This window comes from Carettochelys insculpta, chromosome 1 (genome assembly GCF_033958435.1).
Source record: "Carettochelys insculpta isolate YL-2023 chromosome 1, ASM3395843v1, whole genome shotgun sequence".
NCBI lineage: Eukaryota > Metazoa > Chordata > Testudines > Carettochelyidae > Carettochelys > Carettochelys insculpta.
Genome location: NC_134137.1, coordinates 45,689,535 through 45,712,537, shown reverse-complemented (window position 1 = coordinate 45,712,537; position 23,003 = coordinate 45,689,535). Strand labels below are relative to the sequence as shown.

General features: G+C 43.4%; 1 protein-coding gene across 3 annotated transcripts in view; it reads left to right on the top strand.

Moving 5' to 3' along the window:
• Positions 1–22,756, top strand: part of LATS2 (large tumor suppressor kinase 2) — a 62,311-nt gene extending 39,555 nt beyond the window's left edge. For all 3 annotated transcript variants that reach the window (XM_074985360.1, XM_074985367.1, XM_074985374.1), the window contains exons 3-8: positions 8,909–9,041; positions 11,586–13,114; positions 15,823–16,405; positions 17,519–17,701; positions 19,216–19,322; positions 20,162–22,756. In XM_074985360.1, coding sequence (XP_074841461.1) covers positions 8,909–9,041; positions 11,586–13,114; positions 15,823–16,405; positions 17,519–17,701; positions 19,216–19,322; positions 20,162–20,656 — 3,030 coding nt within the window. In that variant the 3' untranslated portion in view covers positions 20,657–22,756. The remainder of the gene's footprint in view (positions 1–8,908; positions 9,042–11,585; positions 13,115–15,822; positions 16,406–17,518; positions 17,702–19,215; positions 19,323–20,161) is intronic.
• Positions 22,757–23,003: the final 247 nt, after the last annotated feature.

Below are 23,003 nucleotides of genomic sequence, written 5' to 3'. Positions count from 1 at the left end.
TTGCTAGGAGCGCAGCTGTAGGGTCTGTGGTTCTGTGTATACCCCTGCTAGCTGTCTGTTTTATCTGGGCTACCTGGCTTCAGCCACTGGCCCCCCCGTACCATGTGACTCCATTGTCTGGTAGTATGATACTTCTCTTCAGCCATTTATATGTTGTTCTCTCCCTTCCCTCCCCCCAGAGGCACCACACAGTCTGAAACATTCCCGCACCCAGCCGCATCACATGGCTTGACTCCAAACCAATAAAAGGACATGCTGCGCAAGGTGTCAGGCAGCTTCTATGCGGTGAGGGTTGCAATTTTTGGGGCCTGGATGTAGCTGGGGGTCTTTTAGCCGCCCAGGGGCCGTCTCCCTCAGCGCTCACGATTTTCAGGGGCTGGCTTTGGCAGGGTTTCTTTTAGCTGCCATGGGGACTTTTCCCTCAGCAGTAAAGATTTTTGGGGCCTGGCTGTAGCCAGGGCTCTTTTAGCGACCCTGAGCCATACATGCTTCAATGAAGGCGATGTATTAGCTATACAGTTACCACAGTTGTCGAAGTAACGCTTGCAGCAGGGAATGCTCTTGTCCTTAGGGTCGTCTTTTCCACGTTCAAACCTGGCTGTAGTCTGGGATCTTTTTATCCTGATGAATCATTTGCATTTCAGTGTAGCAACCGTGTCTACTTAAGCATAAGGGTCTTCTTTGGTAGGAGGCCTAAATCCAGATTCAAGTTCCTGAAGGGGCCTCTGTGGTGGTCACGATTTTCATGGCTGTCAAAAGCGTAATGTCTTTTAGCCGCTCTGGGCCATTACTGATGATTCATTTGAGTTTCAGCGTAGCACCTGTGTCTACTTAGTCCTCTTTCCCAGGAGGCGTAAATCAATATCCATGCCCCAAATAAAACCTAGGCACGCTCAGTGTAGTACATGTGTCTACTTAAACATACCTAACATGGCAGGGGAAAGAAATGTGGGAAGATGGCTTCATACACCCACATCTACTTGTGGGGCCAGAATGCAACGGGGCTTAAGGAACTGTGGGATTGGTTCCCGCAATACACTGCAGCAGCACTCGATTTAAGCTGCTTGTGCGTGGCAGCAATAAGTTGGTTTTGTGGGGAGCAAGTGGGAAGATGAAGATGCTCAAAATTGAATGGATAAAACCCAGCATTAAGAAATTGATTTTAAGGGACAGATTGTTATATACAAGGAGTCCTCTACAGATCGTGCCATTCATGCTAAATGATGCTTTTGCAACTTGCTGTAAGAAACCAGGAAGAAAATCTTTTCGTGACTTCCATGTCTGTGTCTGTCCTGTCCCATCTCTCTCTACCCCATCTTCTCCTTCCCACTCCATTTTTATCCTTCAGTGTTTCAACAAAAGAAAATCATTCCTTTTGCAGGTCACAAAGCCATTTTTCACATGAATTTCTGAGCACTGATCATACTATACTGTGCAATGTGCAATGTGTGCTTTCTTGTGCTTCATTCACTCAAACAGCTTGACCCTTTCACTGTACCTCACATACTGATCTTAATTATATTTATTAATGTGGTGCTACTGGGCGCCCCATCCTGCCCCCCCGCCCCCCAAAATGGGCGCCCATTGTGGGAAGCAGCCTACAACCACAGGTGGAAGATTCTCCCACCTCAAAGGGCTTTCCATCTAAATAGGCAAGATGGGCATAGCATGAGGGAAGGGCTATAACGCAAGCAGAATCAGCAAGATGACAGCCAGCATTTATTGAGCATTTGCTAGTGCCTTGAAAAGTGTTCTAAATATCTCTTGACAGTAGCCTTTTATTCTTCATTTAAAGTTTTAGTCTTCATGTTTATTTATGTGTATACCTAATATGTATGATATTTACTGTCCTAGCTGTGTATAGCAGTTGACAAGCAAATATAAAGACTGATTCCATGCTTCAAGAAGTTAGCAATCTGAAAGTAGGCCAAGCAAAATGAAGGGATGGTATTAGATACACACACACCATGTAGAGCTGGAAGGGACCTCAGGAGGTCATCAAGTCCAGTCCCCTGCCCATTTGGCATGGCTAAGCACCATCCCTTTTTTAATCTATTTGCCCCAGATCCCTAAATGGCCCTTTCCAGGACTGAACTCACAACCCTAGGCTTAACAGGCCAATGCTCAAACCACTGAGCTACCCTTTAGACTGTTGCTTTTTGAAAGGCGTGGATACTGCTGTGTGGGGTCACAGTATCCCACAGATGGTGTAGTGTAAACCTTTTATGAATTTATTTCTTGTTTCACGTCGAAAATCATGAATGAAATATCTATTAGTGATGGCTAGTCTTGAAAGGCTAATGTTCATGACTCCATCATCTGTTTTGGCATAATCTTGATTGCTCTCCTTTTCTTGGGGAATTTGTATCTGTTTCCTACATCTGTCATCCATACTTATTTGTGAATGGAGACTCAAGTAATTAATTTTGTTGTTGTTAGCAATTAATTACCTTTGCCAAATGTGGGAGGGCCTGTTGTCTCATTCAGACAGAATGTTCTCAGAGAAAGTATTCCCTCTTAAGCCATCTTCAATTCAATGATAAATATGTTTTGGTGACTAGGAGCTTTTTGAATGAAGAATGTTGCTGGACAACCCCTTAGCACAGCAAGAATGTTAGGCCCTGCCAATGGTGATGGCCTCCAGCCAAGCAGGAGGCTAAAATGGGGAAAGCTTTCATTGTATACACTAAGATTAAGTCTTCACACTGCCATATCCAAGTATCTGTTTACTGTCAAACACAGATTTTCCCTGATGGACATCAGAACTTTCAGGTGACTTTCTTGTGGCAAAGTCTTGCTGGCTTTTGTAGGGCAGCTGTCTGTCTTGGGGCTTGTGATAGCAGCATAGGGCTGGGTGTAAGGGTACTGCTGAACACTCTAGCTTGAAGTGTGTATAAATGTGATCACCTCCTCTCATAAAAGATATATGGGCACTGGAAGGGTTTCAGAAAAGGGTCACAGACATGATTGGGATTTGGAACAGGTGCCATATGAAGAAAGAGTAAAAAGATTGAGACTTTTCAACTTAGAAAAGAGGAGACAAAGGTGGTGGTAGGGGGAACATGATAGAAGTCTATAAAATCATGACTGGTGTGGAAAAAATGAATAAGAAAATTATTTATTTTGGTCTCATAGCACAAGGGAGAGGGCTCACTAAATGAAATTAATGGGTAGCAGGTTTAAAACAGACAAAGGGAAGTTTTTTCCTCATGGTAGGCCTGTGGAACTCCTTACCAGAGGATGTTGTGAAGAGCAGGACTTTAACAGCATTCAAAATAGAACTAGCTACATTCTTGGAGGTTAGGCCCATCGATGGCTGTTAGCCAGGATGAGTAGGAATGATGTCCCTAGCTGCTGCTTGTCAGAGGCTCTGTGGCATCTGGCATTGGACACTGTTGGAAAACAGGATACGGGGCTAGATGAAGCTTTGGCCTGATCCAGTATGGCTGTTCTTGTGTTCTAAGTGGTTTTTCTCATAAACGGGCTTTATGGTTTGGTTCAGTGGCTTTTGGCACCCCACACTATACAAATGGTTGCAGTACTAATGGACAGCCGGGGAGAGGACTAGCTTTGGTGATGACCACCATTTCAGAATGCAATCCACTGTTGCTTCTTGTCTGTGGGGGCTGCTAAACATACAGACCCCTAGTCTTCTCTACAGCAGCAAATATGGAAGACCAATAATGTCCTCAACCCCTTGCATGTTGAGTCCATACTTCACACAAGATGCCAACCTGGTGGCTGGTAGAGTCCCATATTTTTTTACCTCAGAACCACTGAATGTCACAGGAATGTGGCTGATGGTTGAAATCTTCTTAGCTCAGTATTTTAACAGGGGACACAATTTTAAGAGCAGATTTTCCCTTTGTTTTCTTTTTTCAGCCACAGCCTATGCTAAGGAAAAGGTGCCTAGAAACGCAGCACTGACAGTGTTTGAATTCTCCAAAGAGAACACATACAATGTAAAGAATGATGTGTGGCTGGGGGTGATCTTTTGCCTTGTGATTTCTGTGCATGCTGCCCCAGCTTATGTTTTTTATTGTAGCCTGGCTGCAATGTTGGCTTAGAGCACCATCGCCAGATAGATTTCTCAAACCAGAATGCAGCTTCAAGTATTTGGCTCAGTGAAAAGAAAATGATCAGTAGCAAAGGGCCTGTTCCAACTCCCATTGCACTCAGTGGGAATCTTTCTGTTGGTCCCTGTGAGAGCTGGATTGATTCCTCCAACTAAAAGAATGTTTTGGCCCTGAAATTTGGCCCTGCACCAAGCAGATTTTTGCCTCGTCTCTGCTTTTTGTGTTTGTGAATACTTGCCTAAGGACCATGGTAATTTGGCTTTAAAAAGGGGAGTAGTTCCTCAGGAGTTGTAAATTAGTTTAGCTCCGGGAATTGTTCTGCTGTTTTCCTTTACTCTGTGGTAGCTTGTAATCAAGCACCCCACAAAAAGGAGTTGCACTGCAAGACCCTGAAATGTGGCCTCTGTTTCTGTAGATGCGTTCTACTTAAATTAATCAACATGATAGACTTAGGGTTACAGTTCTGTCTGTAGTCACGCAGGTATGTGTGCACTCCAACAGGAAATCTCCTGGCACTGAATCTGAGGAGGAGGGTCAGCTGACTTGGGTGGAAAGTGGGCAGGGGTTAAAAAGATCAGTGTAGACAAGGGGTCAGAAGCCCCTGGTACAGGTGCCAAGAGTAGCATATGAACTGATTTTTTCATTAGCATGCGAGGCGGGAGCTCAGCCCCACCCCTCCGCCCCCAGGCAGCCAGGGGCATGATCAAGGTCATGCTACCTGTGGATTAACAAAACACCAGCTCATACTGCTAACCACCATTGAACTGGTAAAGCTCTGCGTCTTAATTAATCAGTGAATGAAGCTGTTGTAAGTAGGACTATTAGTGACTTTAAAAAAGTATCACTGACACTCAGACCATACACAGAAGTCCAAAGATCAAATTCTGGCACTCTGCCTCAGAAAGGTTGCTGACCCCTGCCTGGCATAGACATTTGGGCTGATGCTGGAGCCTGGGCTTGGGGCCCCATCCACTTTGCAGGGTGCCAGAGACCTGGAACTTGCTGTGTTGTCTCTTTCTCCTTCGTAGTTCTGCTGTGGTGCATGGGGAGAGGTGGGAACAGTAACTCTATTATTCTATTCAAACCATCCATTATGCCAGACACTAGGGTCTTGACTTTTCGTTTGTCAGTTATTCTGCAGATATGCCTGCATAGCTGTAACTTGCGTTGTATAACCTTCTGCAGTAGGTTTTCTTTTGGCTGTATCTTCCTATATAACTCCTCGTTGATGACATTCTGTTTCCAACCTGTTGTCAGGATCTTTCTACAACTCCTCTTGAGCCCCAATGTTCTTCTCTTTGAATCTTTCATTATCACCCATGTCACAGATCTGTACAACATGCTGCTGAATACACACGTTTTCAAGACGCTCAGCTTTGTTCCTAAGCAAATCGCTTTGCTTTTCCAGATCTTATCCATCACATTCAAGCTTGCTCTTGCTTTCACTATTCTAGTTGCTGTTTCCTTCTTACAGTCTAGATTGTCTAGATGTCATGCTGCTTCCCAGATATGTGAACTCCTTTATAGTCTCTAGTTCGATCCCAACTACACTGATCTTCCTTCTTATTTTCTTATCTCCATTTATCATTGTTGCATTGTATTGATGCTCATAATCAGTCTACGCTGCTTCCCTTCCTCGTTTAACACCTGCAATGTTCTCATTAGCTTTTCTTCATCTTTCTCAATGATAACTATATCGTCTGTGAACCTCAACTAGTTAATTCTTATCCTGTGCACCGATATCCCTTCTACCTCTTATGTTTCCACCAAAATAATGGTAATGAACCCAAACCACACCAACGGTTTTGGGAAATTTTTCCCATTTACACAATACGTTCTCATTGGTTTAAAATTACTCTTAGTAATGCGTTTGTGCCAGTGAAATATTTCCCTATAGGAAATCTGAACCCCTAAGTACTGCCTTTCTGTAAATTGAGCCCTAAGTCAGAGTACAGAATATTTAACCTTGCTACAGCTATTCCCCAAGTGTACTGCAGTGTTCAGGTGGGGTGGAGGAACGGAGGTCTGCAGAGTCCGGTTCCAAGTGCCACTGTGCAGCTCTGTGCTGAGCATGAATTAGGCTAGAATCAGTTAAAATATCATCTCTTGTTAAAACAGATAACTGTGCAGCAAGTGCTGTGTACCTAATGGCACTCTGTAGTGCATGCAGCTGCTCTTTCTGACAAGCAAGAGGGACCTGGCCAGGGCTCCCCAAATGCTACTTGTGTACTGCTGTGCGAGAGGCCTGGATATATTTGCCAAGCCAGCCATCTTGCTGGCAGCCCTGCAGAGGTGGGTGTTGTGCTGATTTCCTGCAAGGAAGGAGCAAATAACAGCACATTCAGCTCTCTGTGGGCAGGTTAACAAAGCTCATGTGAGGATCGGTCAAATAGAAATAAATGGGTTTGTCTACACTTGAAATGTTACAGCAGCCCTGGTTGTATTGCTGCCACTGTGCTGCTACAGTGCATCATTGGTGACGCTCCCAACGCCGATGGGAACGGTTCTCTTCTAGGTCCAGGTAATCAACCTCCGCAAGTGGTGGTAGCTAGGTCAAGGGAAGAATTTTTTTCCATAGACCTAGCGCTGCCTATATGGAGACTAAAGCAGCTGAACTATGCTGCTCAGACTGTGGATTTTAGGCAACCCAAGTGATGCAGTGAAGATAATTTTAATTTTCACTGGATTACTTAACTAAAAGCTTTGTCAACAGTTATAATGTTTAGGTTGTGGCTTCCAGATTGCCGTATAATACAGGTTGAACCTCTCTAGTCTGGCGCCCTCAGGCTCTCACCAGTGCCAAATGAGAGAATTTGCCCACCACAGGAGCTGAATATTTTCTAGCAGTATTAGAAAAACTTCCACTGTTTGTTGGGTTCTTAGATGACATTTAGGGATAAATTAGAGCTAAATAACAGCGCAGAGCACTGAGAGCCAGGACTGGTAGCTGTAAACAAACTTTATAGGACCAGGGAAAACTTGGCCACACACCAATGATAAGTGGTCATCTGGCTAACTAAAATGCCAGGTTACGGTTGTTGCCAGATGAGAGAGTGCTGGACTAGAGAGGTTCAATCCATATTGGTATTCTGTATGATTTATTGTTTGGATTACAAGAGCACCCACAGTGCACATTTCAGACACTCGGTGGGAGAAATCCTGGTCCCATGGGAGTTTTACCATTCACTTCCATGAAGTGAGGATTTCATGCAACCAGATGCAATTCTTACAGCATTTATGAAATATTAAACACCCCTACTTTATAGAAATTTTAAATGTAGCTAAATCAACAGAATATAATGCTCAAATATGACAAATATTTCACCCATCTCTAAATCAAAGAGTGCTGCCTCTTACAGATTGGATTCAAAGTACACTTCAAAGATTTTTTTAAAAATACAGACTTCTGTATGCTGCTGCTTTGTTCGGAAGGAAAAGGCATGGATCTTTTCCTATTACTATTTCTAAGTAAATGAATCTGCCTCTCTCTAACCTAGGTTGTAGTGGGCTGGCTCATGTGGGTCTTTGGCCTGTTGAGTGTGGCTAGTTGGCTTGAACAATAAACACATTTTCAGAATAATGTGGCTAGTTTGCTGTGGAACTGGCAACTATAGTGCCTACTACTTCAGAACTGGTTAAACACCACAGCTCAAGAGATGGACGTTGCGAGTCGTCGTATTTTTCCTAATCTATGCTGTTTGCATGAATAGTCGCAGAGAGGTAGCCGTGTTAGTCTGTATCTAGACAAAACAAAAAAGCAGTCCTGTGGCACTTGAAAGACTAAGGCTATGTCTACACTAGCCAAAAACTTTGAAATGGCCATGCAAATGGCCATTTCAAAGTTTACTAATGAAGCACTGAAATACATACTCAGCGCTTCATTAGCATGCGGGCGGCTGCGGCACTTCGAAATTGATGCGGCTCGCCACCGCACGGCTCATCCAGATGGGGCTCCTTTTCGAAAGGACCCCGCCTACTTCGAAGTCCCCTTATTCCTATGAGCAGATGGGAATAAGGGGACTTCGAAGTAGCTGGGGTCCTTTCGAAAAGGAGCCCTGTCTGGATGAGCCGCGTCAATTTCGAACTGCCGCAGCCACCCGCATGCTAATGAGGCGCTGAATATGTATTTCAGTGCTTCATTAGTAAACTTCGAAATGGCCATTGGCTAGTGTAGACATGGCCTAACACAGTAATTTATTAGGTGACAGGCTTTTGTGGGACAGACCCACTTTTTCAGATCTGGAAATAGTAGTGAAGAGCAGATCTGAAGAAGTGGGTCTGTCTCACGAAAGCTCATAACATAGTAAATTATTTTGTTAGTCTTTAAAGTGCTTTTTTTCTTGTGTTTATATGAGTTTGTTTTGAATAGATACAACATTTGAATTATTTTAAAACATTTTACTATAATGGAGAACCAGCTAAGTGAGAAAATACTAAAAAACTATAGCTACCAGAATTTTAGCTATCATTTTGCATATCACAGAACAGTGCAGCCCATTTTGGGACTGGGGTACCAAATACCTTGCCAGAATTTGGGTAGTTTTGGGACTGGGGTACCAAATACCTTGCCAGAATTTGGGTAGTTTTGGGACTGGGGTACCAAATACCTTGCCAGAATTTGGGTAGTTAAAAGAAAACAAATCTCTGAAGTTAATAGAAAATATTTTGAAAGCATACAAGTCCACTTGGTTGTAATCAGCGCTGATCTAGCATGAATTGTATCATATATTACTTTAAATATAAAAAGCCCTGTTGCCTTCTAGACTGAGATCATTCTTGATTTGTGTCTGGCTGTATGTATTACCTCTTACCCTCCTTTTCATTGTATTTAGGAAATGGCTGTACGGGCGCTGAAGCAAACAGGCAGCAGAAGCATTGAAGCAGCTTTGGAGTATATTAGTAAGATGGGCTACCTGGATCCTAGAAACGAACAGATAGTACGTGTAATTAAACAGACCTCGCCAGGTAAGCGTAGTTTCCTTTCAGTTATACCCTTTTTTTCTGGCAGTATATTTATTTGTAAAGTGAAGTTGTTGCTAGTGAAAAGAGATGATGAATTGACTGTAGTGGGCAGGAATTTGCTGTTCACAGGAACATCACTGGTTTCTCTGCTTAGTCCTGTGCTGTGCAGTCCACTGTGAAGAGAAAGAGGGCATCTGCTCAGACCTCCTGTATAGCACAGACCACTGACTTTCACCCAGGTACCCAGGAGTTGTACATGTGAGAGATAATTGGGCAAACAGAAGAGTAATTGCCAAGGTTCTTCTCTCCTTTTTCAGACTTGGGTATAAGGTGCACATGTAGACAGGGCCTCAGATAAGCAGCAGGAAGAATTTAAAATAATGTTGACAAATCTATTTAATAACCAAGTTTTACCTGATGTGAAGGGTAGTGGCTTTTTTCTTTTGAATATATTGAAATCCTTAGTCCTTGAATGCACATGTTGCCTTTGGTAGGTCAGTTTGCAATTTTGAAACCCTGTTTTGCAATCTTTCCTGCCTGCTGGTTCTAGTCACCCAGCTGTTTTTCATTTTGCTTTTACTTCCTGATCATATCCTGCTTTCATTTAAATAGAATGCCAAAGTATGGAGATTTCAGGATAAAATCACTACAGTGACTGTTGAAAGCCTTTTCTTTTAAAATTCTGTCTTCACTTTACCCTCAAAGAAGCCAAATTCAGACACCTTGTGATTGGCATGTGTCTGCTTGACATGCCAGAACAAACATTTGATTTGCTTGGTATTAGAGTGCTTATGACTACGTGCTTAATCTCTGGCATTTGATTAGATGACACATACGCTTGGCTGGAAATGTTTAGATTACCAGTGTGAGCATTTAAACCCTTGGTTCAGAGATTCCCAGTTACGGTCTTTGGCATGTATGTTTTCAAATCTTTTTTCCTTCATAAAGTGGACAGCCCATTTTCAGCATTCAGCTGAGATCCAAATGGGGCATGTCTGAAATCAGCTGTGGATGGGACTGAAAGAGCATGTGTACAAAACTCAGCGTTCTCTATGGTTATAATTGGTGGATGCTACAAAATACACTAAGATATCACCCCTTCTAGATGAAAGGTATGCAGGCTCGAATTTTGCCATGCTAGGTACAGGGATGTGGGCAAAAATCGTTTCTGGTGAGTCTCGTAGTTAGTACCTCCATAAACCCAACCGCTCCTCAATCTGATCGGATCTGCTGTCCTGGGCAGTGTCAATTCCATTTCTGTACCAGCAGTTCCCATGCACTGCTCCAAAGGAGAACAAAACTGTTCATACTGTTGCTTTCCTTCCTAGGTTGCTGATGGGGAAGCAGCTTCGGCTTGCAGCCGGTGCTCCCTACATGCTGTGCACAGGCCCACTGACAGTGGGGAAAAAAGAGCAGTTGCCCTGGGTCCCAGCGTTTCAAAGAGGCTGGGAGCTCTGAGCCCCTTTGAAATGCCACAGAAGTGCTGTTCCCTCACTCCATGTGGCTCTGCAGCGGGATGGGCAGCGCCACAGTCTTGAGTGGTGCTACAAGCTGACTGCCCCCCACCCCTTCTGCCCATGGTCCCGCCTCTTCAGGGTTGCACAGCCAGGCCCCACTCCAACCTTGCTCCAGGGCCTATGGTGGCTTTTGGCTCTTCTGACTGTGCCAGCAGAGAGGCTGAGTGGACATACTGTATCAGTGCCTCTGCAGGCTGCATCCCCTTCCAGGCCAGTGCCAGCCACCCTTCTGGATGTGCTGCCCCAGCACTACCCCACTTTCTGCTCCCATTTCCATATGTATTCCTGTGGACCTTCTCCAGGGGATGACTGGTTTTGGCATGAGTCACAGTACTGATGAATTTGTCCCTGTGTTTCATCACCCAGAACAAAACAGTTGCATGCAATATAAGACTTAACATCATCAAATAACGAAATGTTGGCCAGTTTTATTTGGTAGTGCGTTTTCTTGAATGTTAGTGCCATGGGGCAGAGACTGATTCTTTGTATGTGTTATATACATGTAGATACACATCTGTACATGTATTTGCATTGCACCTGGCACAGTTTGGACCATGTTGTAGTACAAGAAAGTAATGGCAGTAATGTTTTAACCTGCGTTCTGCTAGTGTGCTCCTATTCCCTTCTCCCTTTGGTGCAGCACCTCAGCATTTCATATTCTCTAGACATCCTATCTGCTGCTCCCAGCTATTTGTGATTCATGACTCTGATAGCATTTCAGCTTTTAAATCCAAGGTGCAGTGTAAGCTGATGAGTTCCTAAATATTTGTGGTTCTGTTTTCATGATATGATAAAACTAATGATGATTCATGTAGTGAAAAGTACAATGACCTGCAGTTTATTCTTAAGAAGAATACTTGGTACTTCAGACTGTCAGAGAGCTGCATCTAGTTTGGTTTGCCTTTGGTATCACAGATGTGATACAAATATATTTGTTTGTGTATAGATGGGTGGATTAGATTGTAGCATTTGCTCAGATGAATTGTTTCCTAACATTCTTTTGAATTTTTTTCTTTTTTTTTAAATAAAGGAAAGGGCATTGTGCCAAATAACGTAGCCCGCAGGCCAAGCTTTGAAGGCTCAAATGAGTCTTTTCCGTCCTATCATCAGATTGGTAGTACAGCATATGAAGGGACAAGTTTTGGAGCAGAAGGTGCAAATATGCTTGGTGACGTTCCCAGGACATACATGGACTATTTACTTTCTGCTTCACAGTCAGCAGCCATGAATGCTCCAGTACAAAGACCTTCCGGAGTGGGCACTCACAGCGCACCTGGGAGCCATCCACAAAAACCATATTCTGCAAATATAGACTCTCCTGTGATCAGTTACCCAGTGACTAACCACAGCAGCCAGGCATTACAGCTACAGGCTGCCCATGGCTCGAACAGCCCACATTACAGCAGGCAGCATATGATGGTGCAGGGGGAGCCTATGGGATATGGTGTTCAGCGGAGTCCATCTTTCCAAAATAAGATGCAGCAAGAGGCAGGCTATGCAAATCTTCCAAATAAAGGGACCGTTCAGAATAATGCTGGTCATGCATTTCAGCAGGCACCAGCCAGTCTGTACATACATGCTCACCACAAGCAAGCAAGCCCTTCTTCTCACCAGATGCATGTCATAGCCAGAGGTCCAGCCTTTGCTAATGACTTCCCAGAGAGTCCACCACAGAACCTCATAGCTCCATCTAGAAACAGCTTGAACATGGACCTGTATGACATGACTAGTCCTCAAGTTCAGCAGTGGCAAACAGCAGCCCCGTCCCACCGGGATTCTTTACAAAACCCAGGGATCGAAACATCCCCACGGCAGCACGTACCCTTCAGACCAGATGCCTCAGTGCCAAGCAGAACTAACTCCTTTAACAACCACCACCAGCAGCAAATGCCAGTATCTATAAGGCAGATTTCCCCAGGAAAGCCTGATCCTTCCATTACGTCTCCAAATACCATCACAACAGTCACCTCTGCTCATATTCTCCAACCAGTGAAGAGCATGAGAGTGATGAGACCTGAGCCTCAAACAGCTGTTGGGCCTTCCCACCCTGGCTGGCTGCCTGCACAGGCCCCACCTGGGGATGGCCTAGAAATGATTGAACAGCATCCACTTCCTGTAGGAGGAGCCAACAACTACCAACTCGATGTTGATTACAGTACTCAGGAGCCCAGGTGTCCGCCACCACCTTATCCGAAGCACCTGTTGCTTCCCAGTTGCTCTGAGCAGTTTGATATAAACTGTTTGTGTGCGGGTGTAGAACAGACCCTCCGTGGAGTCCCCAGTTCAGCGTGCAATAAAACTGAGGAGAATGGTGAAAGAAATGACAAATGCAGCAAGACTGCTAAAGGAGAAAAAACGAGCAAGGACAAAAAGCAGATCCAGACCTCTCCGGTGCCAGTGCGAAAAAGCGGTAAAGACGAAGAAAAAAGAGAATCGCGAATTAAGAGCTACTCACCATTTGCCTTTAAGTTCTACATGGAGCAGCACGTGGAGAATGTCTTAAAGACCTACCAGCAAAAAATCAACAGACGATTACAGCTGGAGCAAGAAATGGCCAAAGTAAGTCACTTTGTTTTGTTTTAATGCAAGTGACTCATGGTCAGACAGGTATAGACGTAACATTGATTACCTGAAAAGGATTGAATGTTCAAACTAAGGTGCCTGAAGTTAGGCTCCCATGGGAACTACAGGCACTTAGCACCTCTTACATCCAGGCCACTTTGATTTAGGAATCCGTGTATTTCAGAGCGTATTTTAGGCACTCAGGTTGTAAATTTCAGCTGGACGTGAGCTCAGATAATTTTGTAAATCCCCCCTGCCCCACCACCACCACCACCAGAAAACCCTGTTAAAGTACAAAGTTTGCTTGGGCAAGAACTCCTAAGTCAGGAGACACCAAAGCAAAGGTTATACTTGCGACATTCTGTGAAGCTCTTGCTTCAGCTTCTAACCCCTTAAAGTCTGCAGAAGTTCTCCTGCGGGCCCATGAGCAGCTTCAGGGGGTTCACCAAGCATGGCTGGCATTAGACTCACTGGGGGCCAAGACAAAAAACTAAAGTCCCATTATGCAAAACTGCAGCCTGGGCCCCATCTCCAAGGGTTGAAGCCGAAGCCAGAGCAACTTAACTTCACAATGGTGTGAGGCCCCAGACAATTGCTCCTTCAATACCCGCTAACACTGGCCTTTTATATGCAAAGAAGCAGTTGTGGTACCAGTTTTGGTAGCATGCGTGGGAGAACTCAGAACAAGGTGGAGAACCTGTGACAGCAGTAACAGTGCAAGATTCCCTCTGCAAATGGCAATTTCTGTTGCATTTTGTAGGTTTTAGTGTCGTTTCCTGCCATGGATATGTTCAAAGCCTGGCCTCTCCGAAAGCAGGCTGCATTAGTTCTTTTTTCAGTCTCGCCATTTCTTCTCTCACTTTGGCTGTGTCTACACTAAGACAAAACTTCAAAATGGCCATGCTAATGACCGAATCGAAGAATACTAATGAGGGGCTGAATTGAATATTCAGCGCCTCGTTAACATTTGCATGCTCCCAGCTGTGGCGCTTCGAAATAGCCGCTTTTGAACACACGTGGCTACACGGGGCTCCTTTTCGAAAGGACCCCGCATATTTCGAAACCCCTTATTCCCCTCAGCTCAAGGCTTTCTGTTTTCAGCTGAGGAGAACAAGGGGATTTCGAAATGTGCGGGGTCCTTTCGATATGGAGCCGCATCAAGCTGCACACATTCAAAAGTGGCTATTTCAAAGCGCCATGGCCGGGAGTGTGCGAATGCTAATGAGATGCTGAATATTCAATTCAATTCAGCGCCTCCTGAGTATTCTTCAATTTGGTCATTAGCAGGGCCATTTTGAAGTTTTACTTTAGTGTAGACACAGCCTTTGTTACTCAAAAGGATTTTGATCTTTAAAAAAAAAAAATCCATGCACACAGCAATAGCCCTTCCAATCCCAGCCCCTGCCCATTAAAAGAAATGGGCAGATACAGTGATGCGCAATGACATTCCCCATCCTGAATATAAGGTGAAATAAGTGTTCACCCTACAATGAGCCACCAGCAGTGCACGTACTCTGGGAATCTCTTGGACCCCAAGAATCATTTCATGTGATGAGAGTAGGTGCTGCCTTTTCATTTCACATACCACTGTTCCTCTGCTCCCTTTGAAAGATGGTAGCACTAGGTATTTTTGGCTTGAATCTGGCAATTCCCCCTACCTGGTCCTGCAGTTTTCTTTTAATCTCCCCAGCCCGTCTTTTGATTTGTTTGATTGTAGATTTTACTTACACAGACGCTGTATCAAAGCTCTGTGAGCCTTTCACATGGGCTTTAACAGCACCAAGGCACTCAAACATCAACCAGAGCAGCAGCAACACCCTTTTCCTCCCACCCTGTGTCACACTTGACCTCCAGTCCTCTGAACACTTCAGCGGAACACCACCACATTGCACTTTTCCCCATCACACAGAAATCCCACTCACAACTGGCTCAGCTTTCAGCTGATGCCAGCTTTAACAGATGGGTTTTCCCAAGTGCTCAGAAAGCCAGTGAATTCAGGACCCTGGGGGCAGAGCTTTCCAAAGGATACTGCACCACCTTCAGCTCCCTCATCTAACAAAGGAATCGAACTGAAGGGGCTCTGCTGATCCCCTCAGTGGCAAAGTAGCACAGAGAGAAAGGTAGCCTGCTCCGTAGGCAGATCCCAGCCCACTTGGAATTTCAGAGGTACAGATCAATAACTTCACCTCCACCCAGAAACCAACAGAAAGCCGGTGCAGATAACGAAGCATTCATCATGTAGGCAACTGGCGAGAAGCACCACTTCATATGTGGAGTGCTTCATCTTGCTTGAATTTAAGGTGCTAAATTACACGTACGGCGTAATTCCATGTCGGGTATACAACAGTAATACAGTCTTCAGAAGACAAAGGCCTGGAACACAGCAGCAAGGTCCACGCCTGAAAGGAACAATCACAATCTCTTAGTCAGATTTGTCTTGTTAAAATACATTTCACCAGCCCATCACTGTGGAGACACAGGTCAGAAATTCAGTTTGCAGAAAATGGAGATCATAGGCCAGGGTGCAGTGAAACTGCAAGTGTTTCATGACTATAAATACAAAGAGAGCAAACAAATGTATACGTTTCTCTTCTAGCTCAGGGTTAATTTCTGCTAACTGTATGCTTTCAAAGTGCTAGTTTGATTGGTCTCTGGCTCTGAATGTAATTATACTGGCTGTTCTGGTTTTGTTTTTGCTTCTGAAGGCCGGCCTTTGTGAAGCAGAGCAGGAGCAAATGAGGAAAATTCTCTACCAAAAGGAGTCCAACTACAACAGACTGAAAAGGGCCAAAATGGACAAATCTATGTTTGTGAAAATCAAGACGCTGGGTATTGGTGCTTTTGGGGAAGTGTGCCTTGCCTGCAAAGTGGACACCCATGCCCTCTACGCCATGAAAACCCTGCGGAAGAAGGATGTCCTCAGTCGGAACCAGGTGGCTCACGTCAAAGCAGAAAGGGATATACTTGCCGAGGCAGACAACGAATGGGTGGTTAAACTCTATTACTCTTTTCAAGATAAAGAAAATTTGTATTTTGTGATGGACTACATCCCAGGTGGGGACATGATGAGCCTGCTGATCCGGATGGAGGTCTTTCCAGAACATCTTGCTCGGTTTTATATTGCAGAGCTCACTTTGGCCATAGAAAGCGTACATAAAATGGGATTTATCCATAGAGACATCAAGCCTGACAATATTTTGATAGACCTTGATGGGCATATCAAACTGACTGATTTTGGGCTCTGTACTGGATTCAGGTGGACTCACAATTCAAAGTATTATCAGAAAGGTAGTGTTCTTCTGTGTACCATTTGTGATGGGTGTTGTATAGGTTCGGGTCGATAGAAATAGTGGCCTCGCTGCAAATGTGCTAGCATAGCGTAGACTAAACATTTTATACGTGATAGATGAATAGTCCTAAGCCAATGGCCTGGTGACTTTCATGCTAAATTTGCTGTATTTTAGTAGATACAGTGATGCACCATGACATTCCCCATCCTGAATAGAAGGTGAAATAAGTTTTCATTCTAAGTTGAACCATAGGAATCTCTTAAACATCAAGAATCATTTCAGATGACGACAGCGGCAGACACTGTCTTTGTATTTCACATGTGAATGTACTTCTGCACAACAAAACCAAACCAACCCACACCACGGCAGCAGTTTTCAGAACCAAGTGTTCAGGCTTGAGCTCTGCATGCACTAGTAATAGCCATGTAGTCCTTCGGGTTGGGGAGAGGGTGGGCTTCCCGGTGTGAACACCAGCCCAAGCCCACATATTTACGCAACTATTTTTAAGGTCGTAGCCTACATCTCACAAGTTCAAGTCGGTGGATCAGCAAGTCTCACAACCCTGACACCTTTTTTTCCCCCGTGAGAAGACACATTGGGTGCGTCTCTACGTTCCACTGCTGCTAGTTTAAGTCTCCATCAGTATCTTAAAATGCTGCAATAGCAATCAATTTCCCATTCTCGCTGGCTTTTGGTGGATCCATACTAGTGGTGAATGGAGCTAGTCACAAAAACTCATTTCCCGGCTCCGTTGTCTACTGCATGCAATTGATCAGGAATGAGTAGTGTCTGAACAGCTCTCCTAGGGCAATCCGTATAGCTGTGCCAAACCCAGTGCACCTCTCTGGTCTTTACTCAGCGATGTGTTTCTGGAAAGCTTAGTGTGGGCAGTGAGAAGTTGGGCGCATTCTGGAAAATTAGCCAAAAGTGAGAATTCTAAGTAAAGCAACATTTAAACTTCCAGATTAAACCTCGTGCTCTAGAGAGAGGGTGAATATTGGCTGGTGTCACTAGCCACCTAGTAATTTATTTTTTCTCTGTAGTTAACGATTGTTTTATAAATAATTCTATTAAAATACACTTTGTCTTTCTTTGCCTTTCTGTTTGAAAGGGAGCCATAGCAGACAAGACAGCATGGAGCCCAGTGATCTTTGGGATGACGTGTCCAACTGCAGGTGTGGAGACAGGTTGAAAACCTTGGAGCAAAGAGCCAAAAAGCAGCATCAGAGGTGTTTAGCCCACTCATTAGTTGGGACGCCTAATTACATAGCCCCCGAAGTACTGCTTCGCAAAGGTAGTGGAGCTCTGCTGTGTTTTCATATATATAATTTTTTTAAGTAAACGTAATGTTGGGAAGGGAGTCAGTTTGACAGCAAAGTACACTAAGTCACCTCTTTGACCAGTGCAAATTTCTTCATGGGCCTTGGTAGTATTCACTGGGAGGGCTGAGATGGTTCTTCTGTCTCCATGGCTATTCAGTCGTCGGCTGTTCAGTCCTCGGCTCTTCTGCTAAGACAACTAAATAAAGATGTCAGCAGAGTCCCCTCCCAAACACATACCCCACAATTTGCAGGCGGGGCTGAGCCCTCCAGGGTCTCCTGGGAAAGTGTATCCCTTTTCCTCCCCATGTGGGGACCCAGTGTGTCAGCAATGATACTGTTTTACTGTGAGACCAAAAACCAAATTGGGCCCTACGAATGTAGGGCAATGAGCAGACAATGGATGGAATCTACCAACTAATTCAAATCAGCAGTGGTGGTGAGGAAATTATAATGTCTTAAGGACAGCTCGTCCTGGCCAGGATTTCAAGCAAACAGAAGAACCTTTCACATTTTACACTGAGTACCAGGTCGGGACTTGGGGTGGTGGGGGAGACGGCAGACGGACGTTAGCCACTGCTTAGTGGATGCCTGTGCAGTGATGATCGCTAAACTGGATAGTTATGAGTTGAGATTTTCAAGCGCAGTGGAGGCCTGATGGTATGTTCTTTGGAGTTGATGTGCTCCTTTCCATTAGCTTCAAAAGATTTTACACAGCTAAAAGTGCATGGTGTAAACTTTGATTGAATGACTTCCTTCTCTAGTTGCCTTTGAAAAGCTCCAACTTGCATCTTACTGTGTAGTATCAGGTAATGACTGATTTAAACTGCCCCTGTTCACATGAAACTCAGTAAAAAAAAAAAAAAAATAAAATTGTCCTTTGATGGGACAAGTCCCCCATTCCATGATGGGAATAAGGGGACTTCGAAGTAGGCGGGGTCCTTTCGAAAAGGAGCCCCGTCGGGACGAGCCGCGCGGCGGTGAGGCGCATCAATTTCAAAGTGCCGCGGCCGCCCGCGTGCTAATGAAGCGCTGAATATGCATTTCAGCGCTTCATTAGTAAACTTTGAAATGGCCATTTGCATGGCCATTTCGAAGTTTGGGGCGAGTGTAGACATGGCCACTGAGTGTTTATTTCCTCTTAGAAACAGTAGGTTCTCCATGGCAGGATAGGGCCAGAACAAAGCCCTGTCGCTCACTTTAGTCACATGCTTCCTCAGCCCTCTGTTACCAGTGTGCTGCCTAAAAATGTGGAGAACGGTGTCTAGCTGCCGGGGTGAGGATTTCTCTGCTTTCAGGAGTAGAATTTGAGCCAGCCAGCAGAAGGCCCACAAGAGTGTAGATTTTGAGTAGCTTTTTAGGTCACACATCACACTAGTGACGGAGCATGAAAAAATGTGAGAGAAGATGAAACCTTGGACTGTTTTTTTCAATGCCTGTATTCCAGTTGTTAATGGTTGCGGGACACTGACTTATGGCTGCCTTTCAGGATACACTCAGCTCTGTGACTGGTGGAGTGTTGGGGTGATTCTCTTTGAGATGTTAGTGGGGCAGCCTCCCTTTCTGGCTCCCACGCCCACAGAAACCCAACTAAAGGTAGGTCAAAGCAGAATTCCCAATACACTTTATTTATTTGCTTCCCTGTATCTGAGCATGTTGCAGACATTAATTTATTTTCCTACCACTGCTATGGGATAGGGAGGACAAAGAGAAATTAAAGGCCTGACTTGCAGAGATGTTGAGCAATCACAAATCTCCAGGTTAACAATAGCTAAGCGTTCGGGCCATAACTGATTTGTGGCACTGGGAATGAATGAAACCCCTGTATACCACTCCAGGGCCTTACTGTTAAGTTTATCCTTCCAGCCTCTCAGAGGCTGAACATCACATTTTAACAACTCATTTCTTAAAATGCTTATATTTTTCTTGTTTTAAAGTGGGCTGGGGGAAAGGAGGAGGATTTCTTTCTCTTGGTGGGGTAGGCCCTGGTTCAGATCCCTCCCTTTATGTTGCAACTGCACAACTCTTGCATGAATGCTATCTGGATTTTTATTCAGCAACCTAGTGATACTTACAGGAACGCTGCTTTCAAGTACCATGCAGGAAGAGAAGAACCTTCTCCTAAATTGTTCCATGTGGATTTTGCGAACTTTTAAAATTATACATTAATTATAACCTTACAGTTGCTAATACTAGCATAGCAAATGATATCAAATCATTGCTTTAATGTCTGTTCCTACTGGGTTTTTTTCCCCTGTACTGTTCACAGTGAGCAGCACGTTTGAAAACAGACACCAGAACCATAGATTTTTTTTGCCCTTCAGAAGAAAAAATGTAGCTGTGAGTTGATGTTTAACTCAGTCAGCACTGACAAACGAATAGGGTTTTGTACATAAGATTAAAAGAAGATGTTGAAGTATCTTTCTCTTCTGCAGGTGATAAACTGGGAGAGCACGCTGCACATTCCCTTGCAGATCAAGCTAAGCACTGAGGCAAGTGATCTTATCACAAAACTCTGTTGTGCTGCTGAAGATAGACTTGGAAGAAATGGGGCAGATGATATCAAGGCCCATCCATTCTTCAACTCGATGGACTTCTCCACTGATATCCGCAGACAGACAGCACCTTACGTTCCAAAGATCAGCCATCCAATGGACACCTCAAATTTTGACCCAGTTGAAGAAGAAAGTCCTTGGAATGACACTAGTGGGGACAGTACGAGGACATGGGACCCACTAGCTTCTTCAAACAATAAACACACAGAACATGCCTTTTATGAGTTTACTTTCAGAAGGTTTTTTGATGACAATGGATATCCATTTAGATACCCAAAGCCTTCTGGAATTGAATCTAGCCACTCTGAGAAGTCTGATGCAGAAAACAAAGATGTGGTGGATCAGACTGGAGCCTGTCAACCGGTATATGTGTAAATTATTGTACTGAGTACTCCAGATAAACTTTATTCACAAGAAGAAGAGGGCCTTTAGCTGACCACTTAGGACCTGATCCTGCAGTTCTTATTCAGGCACAGCTCCGATTTGAGACCATTGTGAGTCGGGGAGTCAAATGATTGCGGGATTGGGTCCTAAATGAGCATTCTAAGTTCAGGTCAGTTTCATTGTAAATAGCTATGTTGATAATTACACTTGAATTCCTGTGTTGTTTTTTTTTTACCAAAATCTGCAAGGCCAGCAGCCTTTCCTTGCCCGGCCTATTTTCATTTGAAGTCATCATCCCCTACTCTGATCACCATATACAGATTTTTCACAATGTTATTTTTTAAATAAGTAAAGAGCACTTATTTTGTTTATAGCAGGTTTTTATCCTACTAAATTATAGTGATTAATTTTGACAAATCATGCTGCTGTTCTTCTTTTCTACATTTTTATTTTATCCTTCGCACTTAACTTCACATTTAGGAAAAATGCAGAAAGCAGAAGAACATGTGATGAAAGGTCTCTGTGCAATAATGTTAAGAAACTAAAAGAAAAACTGCTCTCTAATTTTCTAAATTTACAGATGCCATTTTATTCACACCGTGATTTTTGTTTGATTTGTATTTTCCAAATTTCAAAGTTTGTGACATAACCTTAAAGCTGCTTTATTTTTTTTCTGCTTGTTGGGGTGTAATACAAGTTGAGAGTAAGTGACAATTTGGGTGTGATTTCAGTGTCTGGTGTGTGAAGAATGTTGCATGAACAGTGTTTTTTCTATATGAAATGGCCATTTCTTGCCATTCACAGGCAGGTCCTGTGAATCCATTTTTACTGAGGTCTAAAACTAGACCATTTTAAACCTGTGTTGATAATGTATTGTGTGGATGATTTTTCTCTTTTATGATTGTATCCAATATTAATTTTGAACAAATTGCAAAGTTATAACTGATTAGTGATTTCTGTGGTCTTGATGGAATGGGTCAATTTTAGTAAATCTGTATCATCTGCACAAACAGCTCCCTATGAAGAGTGAATTGCAAACTGTCATTTACAGTTTCCCTGTGGCAACAGTCTAAATCTAGCTCATTCATGTAGCACACTAAGCGCAGTGATCAATAGTTGCACCTTCACCATTTAATACTCACTATCTGTAATACATAGCATCTGGGCTAAAATATTTAGGTCAACATTTTCAAACATTAATGCCTAAAGCCAGGTGCCTAAATCCATACTTACAGTTGTAAATGCAAACTGACCGACGTCTATGAAAGGTATTGAGCACCTACAACTCACAATGGCATCAGTGAGGTTTGCAGGCGCTCAGCGCTTCAAATAGAAGCGGCCTAATTGTTAGGTGTTTCAGTGAGGATTTAGGAGCCTAACTTCAGGCACTAAAGTTCGAAAATGTTAGCATGGCTAGAAAATGTTAGCATGGCTAGAAAGTTATTCTATCCTGTTGTCTTTTCCATTGGAATCTTGCTGTGATGGAACACAACAGTCCCTCATTGCTATCAAATGATGGGCATACTTTGAAATAGCAAATCTTTGTTAAAATATGTATTTTTCTTATCTATATAGACGTGAGAATTATTCAAAGTGATATTGGAATACTAAAGATAATTAAGCCATACATATTTACTTTTATTATATGTAACTAAATAGATAAACAAAAGAATCTTAATTCAGATTAGTGTAATAGACCTATTTAAATGATTGACATCATAACATTGAGGAACACACTCCTTCATTGTGTCTTTGCTTTATTATTATTTTATTTTATTTTAAATCTGGGGCTTCAGAATTTTTCCATATATTACACCACATATTATTCCTTAACATTTTTAGCATATCCTATCCTCTCCATTGTTTAGATATCTAAGCAACAACACACATAAATTAACCAGTTTGGACGAAACAAAATTGATTGTGTATTTGTTTACATTTGTATGAAAGGAGTGCTATGCGGTATGCAGTGCTTGTGTTGTGACAGTCCATGTAAGAGTCAGTATTACTGCTTTTTTGTTTGTTTGTTTTATTTACATCTATCTGACATTCTTTCATGTGGTATGTTCTTTCTCAGGAACTCAATTTAAACTGTTATTTATTGATATATCATTGCTTTTGAAAGCTTCTACTGGCACAATTTATTATTAAAAAACTGAATCAAAATCTAATCTTCTTGGTGTGTTCTTGAAATGATCATTTCTGTTTGTTTGTATGGTGAAGGCTGGTTTGTAATGTCAGCGGTGGAGCTGAGGCAGAAAATTCAAGATGTAGGTCTCAGCTTTCTTCAAATCTGGATCCAAGATTTGGTGTAGATCTTTCTACGTACGTTGGAGAG